This window comes from Dermacentor albipictus, chromosome 3, assembly GCF_038994185.2.
Source record: "Dermacentor albipictus isolate Rhodes 1998 colony chromosome 3, USDA_Dalb.pri_finalv2, whole genome shotgun sequence".
Classification (NCBI taxonomy): Eukaryota; Metazoa; Arthropoda; class Arachnida; order Ixodida; family Ixodidae; genus Dermacentor; species Dermacentor albipictus.
The window spans coordinates 73,163,416-73,177,107 of NC_091823.1; the positions used below are offsets into that span (position 1 = coordinate 73,163,416).

At 43.4% G+C, this 13,692-nt stretch overlaps 1 protein-coding gene across 7 annotated transcripts in view; it reads right to left on the reverse strand.

Moving 5' to 3' along the window:
* Positions 1-728: 728 nt before the first annotated feature.
* Positions 729-13,692, reverse strand: part of LOC135900644 (cytoskeleton-associated protein 5-like) — a 108,882-nt gene continuing 95,918 nt past the window's right edge. For all 7 annotated transcript variants that reach the window (XM_070535597.1, XM_070535596.1, XM_070535602.1 and 4 more), the window contains 3 exons: positions 4,236-4,431; positions 3,097-3,254; positions 729-1,078 (listed from right to left, as the gene is read on the reverse strand). In XM_070535597.1, the coding sequence (XP_070391698.1) occupies positions 938-1,078; positions 3,097-3,254; positions 4,236-4,431 (495 nt within the window). In that variant the 3' untranslated portion in view covers positions 729-937. The remainder of the gene's footprint in view (positions 1,079-3,096; positions 3,255-4,235; positions 4,432-13,692) is intronic.

The window sequence follows — 13,692 nt, forward strand, 5'->3', positions numbered from 1 at the left end:
GATCCAAACCCACGCAAAATAATGGCTCAGGTGGAATGTCGATCCGCCGTAAATAGCCGGCAGGAACCATTGCTGGCTTTTTCCGATGTTGACAGGGCTTGCAAGCAGCTACATAGCACTGTACAGAGCATGCGAGGCTGGGCCAGTAGAAGCTGCGGCATATGCAGTCGTAAGTGCAAGCAACTCCTAGGTGTCTGGCATTTGGGGCATCGTGAAGCTCCTGAAGCACGGCTAAGCAGAGGCGCGATTGAGCAAGCAAATAGGGTGTCACTGTAGCACGCCTTTTTTTTTTTTTTTCAGCCCAACATCTTCAGACCTTTTAATAGCACAGGAGACACCTGCAGGAGCTTCTCTGTCCTACAGCTTCGGTTTTGAACATGCTGGTGCGCATCAAGCTTTGTGCCGAAGTGAGAGCAAACTTCAACTGATCTTGCAAAAGCTAGGATTTGTTAGTAGGACGTACGCCCACATGGGCGTTCGTATGATTTATTCCCCTAGCAGGTGCAGGAGCATATCACTTCGGATATTGGAAATTGTCTACGTGCTCCAGGTACACCAATCACCATTCCATGTCGGGCTTAATGTGTTGATATACTCCGGGATATCATTTTAGTACATGGCACCCCGCGACGGCTCCCTTCCAACTGCAGCCGCACTTTCCCCTCCCAAGTCATCGCCGACACACACACACACACACGCACGCACGCACGCACGCACACACAAAAAAAGCCCTTTTTTGGTGGAATAATTTATTCGTGTCAATAAAAACACATTTAAAAGCAGATAAACTAAAAGGACATCATGAAGCCTAAGGGGTGCTACTAGTTACGTTAATTTCCACATTTATTTACACAGGATGAATACGTTATTCGTCAAATGCGTGGTGCGAGCGAATAGCTCGCTGTCTGCTAAACAAGCACCTAAACTGCCCTGCTGCTCAGCAGTGAGACTCCTCCGGACTTCTACCACGATTCCTGAAGTCGGCGATGATCTGCTGCGCTGTTTTTGTCAAGTCCTCCGACTGCTGCACGATTTGCTGATACCTTGCCTCATGAACATGCAGGGGTTCACTGAATATCTGCAATAGCACAAAATAACTGTTTCAGCAACAAGGCATAAACAACAGGGCAGCTAAAGACTGTTAAAGGTGTAATGACATATTTCAGAAGTTGCAGAGGTGTTAAGCAGCATCTTTTTAAGTGCGAGGGATGTGTGCTAGCAAGTATCAAGTTTGGGAGACCAAAGATACCTTAATTTGATACTAAAGCTGGTCTCGAAATGCTGCATATGGCATTTTTGTGACATTGCATAGCAGTCAGGCTAGGTATGATGACATTGCCAGTAGGCAAAAATTACAATGAACAGGAGTGCTGTGCAAGTTTCTGGATGCTCTCAGACTGGCAGCTACAGCAATCGCAGGAATGGAGCGACCAATTCTGTGATGGTCAAATGATAATGCCCCCACCTCATGGACACTGAGGCTGGTTAGTATAGAAAGTATAATAAATTATTTAGAGTGCTTTGACGCTTTACAGTACCTTTTGTAGGTTTTAGAGGGTTGGCATTTTATTTAACGAAAAGACACAAAATGTCATGCGATGATGATGATTATCTCCTTTGAAGTGGGGTGGTGACATATCCTGGCCTAGCCTGCTCGAGTTAATCAGGTATGCTACACATGCTTTTCATTCAAGCATTTGTGTATACATCTCCTTAATCTTTATCTTGTTTAGAACTTCTCTATCTATGTTTTAGCGTTACCTGTGCCTGTAACGGATCCGGTATTATCAATTCATTCCCTGCTTTTCTTTCCACCAATACTCTACACGTCTCTTGCTTATCTCGACCGCTGACCGGCTGATGCTTCCGTCCACTTTAAATTCAAGCGCTTCTGGAAGGTGTACGTTACCTATGGGTGAATCCCTTTGCATTCCTTTAGGATGTGCTAAGTAGTCTCCGGATTTTTGCTGTGGAATACAGAAGCCTCATCTTGTTGCAAGTATTTGCTCCAGTATGTTTTTGTCCTTAGGCAACCAGCTCAAGCCTCAAACAGCAAGGCAGTAAGTACCCTTTGCGTTATCATACAGATTTTCCTTTCCAATTTCTTTCTTCCCATTCTTGTAAATCTCCATGGTCCGTTTTGTTTCCATTCTTTGCATGCAATGTCAGTACTCCTTTAAACGCCACAGCAAGGGCCTGTTCGAAACAAGCGTAAACATGCTGCTCCTTAACCAAAATACACAAAATGTCACTTCTGTGTGAAATACAAATGCGGATGAACCAGCAGAATAGGTGGAAGAGCCATTTACACCAATTGTATTATTTAAGCAATATCGTTGTATGAAGTTTTAGCACACCAGTGCTGCCTCTACTGTAGCCAGCCACAGTATGAAACTGAATGAAGCACATGGATGATACAATGCAGAAATTACAGTACAGCTGCCAGATAGATAGAGAAGCCACTAGCAAGACCGAAGCACATACAGTAATGCCAATGAAGCAAAAGCAGTGCCAAGGCAAGGATTACAAACCATGGTCTTGAGCTAGCATGGCAAACTTGTTGCAAGGTCTAGGGAATAGATTTTGGGGAGCTTGTGGGATTGCTTTGTGATGCGATTATCACAGCTGTCTGCTGTAAGCCATCTGGGAATGCTGTGCAAGTCAGTGTCATATTGCAGCCATACCTCATTAGCAAAAAACTATTTCATAATATACATTTGCACCTAGCAGTTACAGTAATGGTAATTGTCATAGTTGTGCAAACAAAATAGTGTTTTTTTAATGACTGCCTTCAATCATTAAAAATGAGGAATGTGTGAATTTCATGAAGTTATCTTTAACGACAGCTTTAGGACAAATATTGCAACTGCAGAATTGAATCAGTAAGTGACTGAAGCATGTCCACTTTGCAGGAACCTGGAGACCAGCACAGTGAGAATGCTCTTCTAAACAATGGCAGGCAGCACTTGCTGAAACATTTGGTGTGCCAAAATACTGTTGACATGACCATGGTCTCTAAATACTACTGTAGAAGAACATTTGCAGCACATGCACATGCAGTGGTATTTATTACTAGAAGAGGAAGAAGTGACTAACGTCGGGAATGTCTTCTGATGAGGGATAGTCATCGTTACTAAAGTGCCCCTTGACATTCAGCTGATCCAAGACTGCATTAAGGCGAGTTGCCCACTGTTTTCGATTCCAGTGCATGTAGTCTTTGGGCAGCTTCGACAAGTCTCCTTTCCGAGGACTACCTGGGGAAAAAAGAAAAGGGCAGAAAACAATGCATGACCGACAAAAACTAGCGTGGCAGCTCTTCTGTTCACAAATGGAAAATGACATAGTATAAGAAATTGAAAGCAGCATACAAAACAGTTAACCAGCCACGAGCACACTGTACTAATCAAGATCAAGACAGACTGAATATAAGTCCAAGCTGATTGAGTTCACAAGAAGGGGCTTTTCATAGCTACCAGTATACTTGAGTCTGTGTGTGTGTGTAAAAAGAGAGACAGAGGGGGGGAGGAGTAATGAAACACAAAGAGGACAGTGGCGGGAATGTCTCAGCATCTCTCTTTTAACCCCATCCCCTCCACCCTGCTGGCGCTGAGCCGTGCTCCCGCATGGGTTGCAGAAAATAGCGCTAGCCTTTTCTCCTTCCCCTCAAGAACCACTTCTCTCTCAGCATCTTGGAGCATGTATTTTGTGTTTGTGTGGTCCTTATTGGAAACCTTGCACCTGCTCCAGAGAAACAATTTAGTTTAGCGATCTCCTTAATTTACAATTATTTTCTAAAAAACTAGGAACAAAATAAGTGATTCATCGCTGCAGGTGACTATGGCTGTAGTGAGCTTGCACCAAAAACTGTGTTTCCCAGCTGCGCTGGACAAAACTGCACAAGTTAACATTAAAGGGAGACTAAAGAAAAATATTACATCCATTTTATCTGATAAAATCTTTCAAAAGATATTCTTGCTTTCTAGGAAGAGCTAAGTGTGTCCCCATAGAGGCACTTGTTCCAGTAGACATTACATACGTTTACTATGTGAACACATTTTGCGACACCTTTTTCATGCACATTACATGCACATATCATTCCCATGGAATTATAGCTCCGACAAACTTGAAATCCAAAAAGAATACACGCACGTAAGTCACTTCTACAAAATGTCATGATTAGCAGCAGCTGCACATTGGCTGCAAGCAGCTGCAAAAGAACTGAACATTTTGCTTACTAGAGTAGCTGTGGCGATTGGTATCATTCATGCGCAGAGGAAGAACGTGCGCTACATTGGAGCCTGGAGGTTGCCTTTCAAGTTCGTTTAGCCGTGTTCGCACTAGCTCGCGGATGTGGGGTGCAAGGCTGCGGTAAAGCTGGTCCACATTGATGCCTGGGTTCTTCTTACACAGCCGGTGCAGTACCTGAATGTTCTGGAAAAGGAAAGCAAATAAAACTCTGGCAGAGAATAAGTCATGAAACATTCTAACAGCGCTGCCAAAAGAAAGAAAGACATATATATTCAAGTTCGTTTTTCTTCATGTTGCTCCCCATAAATGGCGTCATGTGTACTTAAATTTTGCAGGCAACCACTTTTTATCAGGCTAATACTGTTAGCAAGTTATTGCTCGAAACATGATGGTGCCCTACTGTATCCCAAATTTCATGTTGCCTATTCTATGGCATAGCCTTTTCTTGTGTGTGAAACACAAATAGTTTTGTACATTCTTGAATGTACATGAGCACCAGTGATCACTTTGAAATGCACAGCAATGTGTGTATAAATAGTGGATCAACTTAAGGGTCTGTTGAGTTTTGACAACCAATAACTGTGCTCAATGTGGTCATGATTTTAACATCGCTTGCTTTTCTGGGCACAAGTTCGCCAGATAAGGAGTTCGATTTTTAACTCTCGCTAAGCATCGAGTCGTTCTTCACCATCACGATAATGCGACATTATGGCTTGTTGGCCAGGCCACCTTGCCTGGTCAAGAGAGAGGTAGTTTAATGAATGGAAAATGTAGAGAGGTCGGCCGGATAATGGAGCATCTGGCCTGCTACTCTACGTAAGGGAAGGGGAAGAGGGGAAGAAAAAGGGTCACAATGGGGGATGATAATGGGAGGAACGAGGTGATTGACACATTAAACAACTAATATCACAGGCGTGAGTCCAGGCCCGTGTCACATAGGAAACGTGACAGTGCACGCATTGTCTCTGTCGTCTGCCAACTCTGTGGCCACGCGCCTAGTAAGAGGTCCTCTGACAGTGGTCCATTGTGTAATTGTCTCAATGTACCTGCCAATGTCAGTCTTTCTCGCGCATACTCAGGGCACACCACGAGCACATGTTCTATAGACTCTACCACGCCACACACTGAACAGTCCGGGGAGTCTGTCCGTCCAATAATGTGCAAATATTTGCGCGTGAAGGCGACGCCTAATCGCAGTCGGTGTATCAGGCATGTATGAGGGCGTGGAATTCCACGCAGAATTGGAAATTTCATATCGGGATCCAGGCTTTTAAGGCGGACGTGACGAGCGTCTGGCTGGGCCCAGTATCTCCTCGTCGCACTCCTCATTAATTCCGACAGGAGGCATGTGATGTCCGGTCTGGAGAATGGCACTGCAGTTCGCAGGCCATTGCTGAGGGCGCGCCTTGCTGCAGCATCGGCCATCTCATTACCGTTGAGCCCACAGTGTCCCGGGATCCATTGGAACACTACGCGGTGGTGTTTTTCTTGAGCGTATGAAAGCAGCTCGGTGATCTGCAGGGCCAGAACCTGATATGCGGTGTGGCGCAGGAAGCATCCCAAAATTTGCAGCGCGGGTTTTGAGTCCGTGAAAATGCACCATTCTTGAGGTCTTTCCCCGCAGATGTGGCGAATCGCTTCCCGAATAGCCACAAGCTCTGCAGCGGTTGATGTTGAATTATGGTCGAGTATGAAACCTCGAGTCATCTGTTGGGCTGGTATCACCACAGCTGCTGTCGATGCCTTAGGTGACACGGAGCCGTCTGTGTACACATGAACATATGTCTGGTATTCTGACCAGATGCACGCGAGAGCAAGTTGTTGTAGTCCACTGACGGGAACCAATGATTTCTTTAGTATGCCGGGGACATGTACGCACACGGAAGGTTGAACCATCACCCATGGTGGTTTGACGGGGTGATATGGAAGGGCATAGCCTGTTGTTATGTGGGGTAGATGGCAGCGGAGTGCACTTGTGAAACTGCTTTCCGGACGCTCATGTAGAACCGACGTCAATGGATGGCAATGGTGTCGTGTCAGTAAGCGTAAATACACACGAAGTGGTTCGTGGGACAGGTATATCGGTAATGGGCATACGTGGGCTTCCTCAATTGTGCCTTTGTTGGAGGCACGCCGTGGCAACCCGAGGCATATTTTGAGTGCCTGCGCTTGGACGCTCTCTAATGTCCGTAAGCAGGAAATGCTCAAGTTTGAGAGTATCGGAAGGCTGTATCGAATGTAGCCCACGAAAAGAGACTGATAAAGTCTTAGTAATGAGCCTTCCGTGGGGCCCCATTTCATGCCTGTTGCGAAGCGAAGAACATGGCAAAACAGATTAAGTTTTTGCTTCAACATGTTAACATGCCTCGTCCATGACAAATCGCGGTCAATGATAATGCCCAAGAATCTGTGGTGGGAGACATACGGCAATATGACACCGTTAATGGAGATCGGGTAGCGGCAGACGGATTTGCGCGTGAATGCAACCACAGCACATTTTTCGGCAGCTAAGCACAAACCCTGACGCCGTATGTATCGTGAAGTAGATGACACAGCCCGTTGTAATTTCGCACGTAGTTGTGGGCGTGTTGTACCAGAAGCCCAGATGCAGATGTCATCTGCATATGCACTGATGTGGATGTGAGGTGGAAGCTCACCCACCAGGCCAATCAGTGCCACATTAAATAATGTTGGGCTGAGAACCCCTCCCTGAGGAACTCCGCGGCATACCTGATGACGGTTAGTGTCTCCGTCAGGCGTGGACATGTAAACGAAACGGCCGCTGAGGTAGCTCACAATCCACAGGTAGAGCCGGCCGCCAATACCCAAGTCATCTAGCCCAAGCCTGGTCAACAATTTGGAGCAGGACATGACAAAGCCAAAAAGGCTAGCAGGGTTCAATTGAATCTGGCATCATGCACATTCGGATGCAACAGCTATGAAAAGAATTTTGGGTAAACCCCAAATTATAGGGTCTACCGTCCCAAAGCAACGCATGAAGTACGAGAGATGCCATACCAAAGAACTCTGAATTCAACCCCATGAAGTTCCTAAACGTACATCTAAATTGAACATCTCTGCATTTTTGCCCCCACCAGAAAATGGACATTGTGCATGGAAATTGGTCGCATGACTTTGTGCTCGGCAGCACAAAGTCGTCACAGCCACAGCCAACTAGTGGCCACATTGGGTCCCTGCTCTTAAGCACTTTTGCATTTCTGATGACAGCATACAGGACAAACATTCTCCTGGGCTTTGCTGGGTTATGCATTCAGTATCGCACTCAGACAGTGCCTGACAGCATAAGAATAGTTGAAGCCATGTAAGTAGCCTAGATGAAGGCAAGTGTTTGCCAAGACAACTTAAAATGTTGCAAACTGAAAAGACTTGCTAGAGGGACAACATCTGACAATACAGGTGTCCACAATACCATAGCGCTACACTAGAAACCAAATTTGAGAACATTCGCTAAAGCAACGGACTATAAATGTCAGCTATTATAACCTAGCTACCATAGGCTACATATGCTCAGAAAGGTGACTGAAAAGGCACTGCATCTACACACCAAACAAATGTGTTTGAAAAGAAAAAAAAAATTAAAAGAAAAAGGACAAAGGAAGCCTTCCACCTAAAAGTACTGGATTTGTGCTGCACTATAACCCCAGACCACTGCAAGCCGCTTTTCAACAACTAAACATCTGCATTTAAGATAATCAGGCATCACTAGCCTACAGGTTAATTTCACCAGTGTTTCAATTCTAATGTAGTCAAGCATAAAATATGGTTATCAAACTGGAACTGAAGTAGACACATCACTGATACAAGTAATCTCCATGCCATATTGCGGGAACCAGTGTAAATGGAGACACTTGAACCTCTTGCAAGAACATGAATTGTCCTTTGTGCCCCAAAACGTAAGGTTGAACAAATGCAAGATCTTTGACAGGAGAGCAAGTAGTACTTCACAAGTATTTTCAAATGAGGTGTAAGATCATACTTTTACAGTGATCTTATCTTGAGCACCAACTGAATGTTCAATTTTATAATGGTGCACCCTATAAAACAGTGAATGTAAAACTACCTACGTAAGCACTAGTTGTACCGTGGGGGGCCACAACTTATTGGAATAAACTTTCCTCTATACTGGCACTTATGCCTCCGCAATAAAAATGTGACGAGAAATGCTGCCTTGTCAAACCAAGGAAATGACTGCAATAATACTGGACAAAGTGGGCTACATAAATAGCTGCATAAATAGCTGCATGAATGTAGCTGGACTGCCAGCTTGGCAACGTGAGGCATGCATGTGGTCATGGCGAAGACAGCAAGCACTCTGGAGCACGCACCCTGAAAAGGTTCACGGTTGACGATGTTGCGAGTGAGTGACAAATTGTCAGAGGGCTTACCACGGCCAAGTTGGTTGGCGCACCATGCAGTTAATAGGACAGACTGGGAACTAGCTAGCAAATAATATCGTAATCGCTACATGACATCTTCACTGTTGAGACAAACATTCTGGTCTAATGCTATGAACAGGGCCCTCTTATGAGGAATCCTATTTTAACTCGTGAAGTGCTCGCCTAAGGCAACCACTGAATGAGGTTTGTTTAAATTGAAAAGTCATTCTTGTTATTTTTGGGAGCAAGTTTCTTGTTTAGATTTCCAAATCTGTTACAAAAATTTATTAGAGGAAAAAAGAGGCATTAGGCGTAAAGGCCCATAAACTTACAACAAAAGCAGATATGGCAATTCTACAAGCAGCACCTATTGGAGCACCTGAAGCAGACAAAATACATGCTTTAAATGGCCCTGAAGCCACCACTAGATTTTCATTGCGGAATAAAACGAACATTTGCCAAGAGGTTAGTTTTACCTCTTGGCTAGTGTTAATTTTATTCCACTATGTTCATTCCTCACCAGATAAGTTCCCGTCGAACTCTGGATTACACTAGTTTTTCAGTGAAACTTGCCAAAACATGTGTATCTGAAGCATTTCATGCAAAATGTAAATCACTTAGCCAGCAAGCCAGATAATCCGTGTACAAGTTTATTATTCACAAGCACAAAATGTACACACGAGTTGTTACCGCTACAGCGAATGCAAATTAGGGTGAACACCTTGCAGAGGCTCGCGCATGCACAGCAACATCCAGCAACAGCGAATGCAAGGCAGACAAACAAAACACAGTCTGACCACTAATGATGTTGAAAGCTGCAACCTCAAGAGGCATGCAATGAAAAAAAAAATATATATATATATATATATATATATAGCTGCATGAATGCACACTTGTATGTCGGCAGATGCAGCAGGCCTGCCACCTTAGCAAGGTGAGTCACTCGTAAGACAGGAGTCCTACAGTCGAGTCTCTCACAATAATAGCTTTAGGCAGCAAAAAAACAAGGTTTGACAAGCATAGAGGCAAGTGTCTACGTTGCAGTGTACAAGTTCATAGCAAGGCCACAAAGGTAAAGTTTTTGTGTGAGAAGTCTACAAAAGAAAGAAAAAAGTCAGCTCTCAAGGAGAATAACTTGTTCGTAATCAAACGGAATGACACAAGGACGTGACAGTTTAAAAAGGCTGGAAACAATAAAAGCCATAAAAACTAACAGAAAGATGACATGTCCATGCCCTCCTCTATGGCATTTTGCATGTAACTAATCGATGTCAAAAGAGTGAAACTGTTTTTCAAGTTTTGATTTGTTTTAACCGTTTTTCCAGACTGTCTTTATGAAAAAGTTTGCTGAATTTTGTTGTAAGCTGTTATTTTTACTGATCATATGTTCATATTAGTTTCCCCATTTTTCCCAAGGGGTTTAATCAGAAGCGTGAATCATATGCAGGGGTGAAATGTATGTGTGAAATACAATACAGCCTAAAAAAAAAAACATTCATTTTACACATCCAATATCAATAAAGATCTTCCATCCAGTCAACAAACTCACAAGTAATGTTAGTCAAGGCATAATGCTTCTGTAAAGCAAAGTGTGGAATTCGTCTTACTCAACAAAATACATCAACATGCTGTATTTGAGAAACGCAAAATGGGGCAGCATTTACACAGGCTTGCATTGGCTTAATCATATCCAAAGCACTTCAGACATGCACCAGATGATTCCGTGGCAGAAACAAGACCTTTCACAGGTTAACTATCCCATACCAGCAAGCATAAATTCTGGATAATGGAGAGCTTTTTAGTCAGGACATATGTGCGCTAATGTTCGAGGGCGTCATGTCCTGGAATTGCATAGTGATCTACGAGGGATGCTGTAGTGGAGAGCTCTGGATTATACTGACCACCTAGATATGGCTAATGTGCACCCACAACACGGTACATTAGTGCTCTTACATTTCACCCTTGTTGGATTATGCCTGCCATGTCTGGGAATCCTACCTGCTATCCTGTGCTCAGCGGTGCAATGCCACAGAGTCTGCGTTAAGTATGCTTAAAGGGCCCCTAAACAAACCCGAGGTCAAAATTTTGTTTACAGTGGCAGTTGTGTAAGAGTCTACAACAGTCGCAAGAATTTTTGAAAATGACACTGCCAAAGCAGAGTTAAAGACACTTGATGATCAAGAATGCCAGCTGCCATGCAGCTTACCCTCTCCTTCACGTCTCTCCCCTAGAGCAGTCTCTTCTCGCCGTGTACTCCTGTGAACTCCTCTAAATGGCATGTGGACACTACCTCATTACAAACGTCATGTTCACATTTCTCTTTCCTAGTTTCAAAACACCGTCCACATCCGGTTGACATGATTTTGCATTTTTCATCTACCCACTGTCGCTGCCATGCCAGCCTGTGCTCCGTGTTCCCGTGAAGCAGTGCCACGAGGCACCCTGTGTCGCGAACGACATGCGATCACTGCCCGTTTTGTTTACAATACGTTGTTAGAGGCCTGAAAACACACCTCACAAACAGAAAAGAGAAAGCACAAACAAACAGACGAAGGAGGCATTCTGTACACAATATGTGCGTATATTTGAAATGTGTGAAAAAAATTGTCAGGGTTTGTTTAAGTGGAAACAGGAGAGGAGTGTCAACAGCAGCACTGACAGCATCATCGAATGTTGCCAGATGCTGCTGGATTCAAGCTAAATGCAGAGAAATGTTTTGTTTTTCTATAGTGTGACGCTTCTTGGTGGAGAAACACATACTGTAAGAAACTTTGCACTGTGGCGCTACCACCTTCTTGCCGGCAGAAAAGAGGACACATCCGCAGAATGAAATAACGAGGTTGGTGTGGTGTAGTTGAGCAAAGAGTCACAAGAACATTGCCGCCAGCTCAGCTGTTTGCGACTCCATCCCGTACTCTGCTAAAATGCTTAAATAAGAATGTACACAATGGCTATGAAAGAGCTAACCATAAAAACCCAGATGGCAAGTTTCATTTACACTTGCATGTCTCAATGTTTGTAAATGCAACCTTTAAATGCAAAAACAGCAATGTACGCAACTTTCTGCCACAAGTGATCTTTCAAGATCAGGAACATGAACACGTAATTGTGGGAAAGAAAGACTACTAGAGCCCTAGTCCAGGTGCAGTACATGATTCATTAAAGTTGAGCACTAGGGGAAAAAAAGAAAGGAACAGTTGAACTATTGTGAACCTTCAAAGTGCACTGTAGATAAGATTTAAAGGGGCCCCAAAACAGCTTTTAGCAGAGTATCAAAAGAAAGTGAAGTGAACCACTGAACACTTCATGAATTTGCTTCCATGATAATTTTTCTGCACTAATCAAGTTCTTACTATGCATAAGAAAACCTGCCACATAATAATAATAATGATGATGATGATGATAATAATAATAATAATAATAATAATAATAAAGTTCACCAAAATAATAAATGACAATGCAGGCATGGTCAGAAACTTTTTACTTATGGCTAATTTAAAATGAGCAATGTGACCGAAAGTGCAGTTGACGCGTTTTGCATTTGCTTCCAGTTCAGGTCTGCCTGAAGTTTCAAGTGAATGCAGATGAACTGGAAAAACAAGCTTTTCAAGCTTATAGGTCTCATGAACCAAAGGAAGAGCCTGGAAAAAGAATACTGTACTTAGGGATGGGAACACTAATTCAAGATCTAATCCCTTTCAATACATAAAAAAAAACTTCCAGCATAGTGAACTCAAGTAGATAACTTTAGTGCGTGAATGGAGGAAACATTCATAGCGATTCGTTTTTTTGTGAAGAATTTTTTATATACATTAAAAAGCTGCCTATTGCACTTTTCTTTTAGTATTGTTCTACACGATGAGTATCCACAGCACGCCAGAAGGATAATGACAGGCAACATTTTGTTTACTCCCATTGGCATATAGCCTCCACTTTGCTCAGTTCATTGTGGTTAGTGTTGCCTACTTTCTAGTGTGTGATGGTACGTTTAAAGCATGTTTTGTGCATGCATATGCTTTCTTTGTCTTTTATTCTCATTTATTACACCTGGAGTAGCATGCCAAGCCTCAGAGGCTAACCTCTCCAGCTACCATTACAGTTTCTCTTTTGTATACAGGTTCATGTATACAATTTCCTTGTGGTACAATACTGAGATATACAAAACAAAGGGTAAACCACTGGTAGCGAGCTGCACATCAGTGAGTGTTCAGAAGCCCAATGGCACTAGTGGCTTTTCTAGCAGTCTACCTCAAAAAAAGGAAAGAAGAAGAAGAGAGGGGCAATATTTTTCCACAATCACTATGTCCTGCACTCTTTGCGTGTTTCAATCTTTTGCTCTACCTTTCTACCATTCTTGCACAATTTCTTCGACAAGTTAGACCAACTATGGCTGAGCCAGAGTTTGTCTTTAACTAAGGTGCACAATGTCGTTTCAAACTATGTGTACTCTACTGTTGAAATGAAGCTTGCTCATTTCATACTACTACTGCTGTGTGAGAGAGAGAGAGAGCCTGTGTTTCCACAAGAGATGGATAAAATTGTGCTTGTATATAGTGGAATTTGTAAAATCCCCCAAGATGCGTGTAAGTATACCAGAGTGCCTAATCAAACTTCCGTGAGCTGGTGCATTCACCACTACAGTGGTGAACATATCTTAAGACATGATGCTCCTTTGCCCCACGCAATTAGTGCTTTCTGCTGCGTTGCTATAGCAATGCCTAGTCAAGACTAGGGCTGGGTGATAAATAGATTAACCTTCCAATTAATCAATCAACTCTTTACCTACCACACCCATTGAGCATTGTTAGCCCACTAACGATAGTTTCGAACGGCGTTTTCAAGACCTTCTATGCCACTTATGGACACTGCGTCATGCGACATATGGTAGGAGAACTAAACTTTCGTTTCTTACGGAGTCAGCGTCTTTTTCCTTGCTTGGTGGCGATTTTTGAATTAGCATCAAAGATGCGTACGTGCTTTTCGGGATTTAAAACAAAAATGGCCACCTACAAAACATTGCATATCTCGTTATTCCACTGCGTCTGCA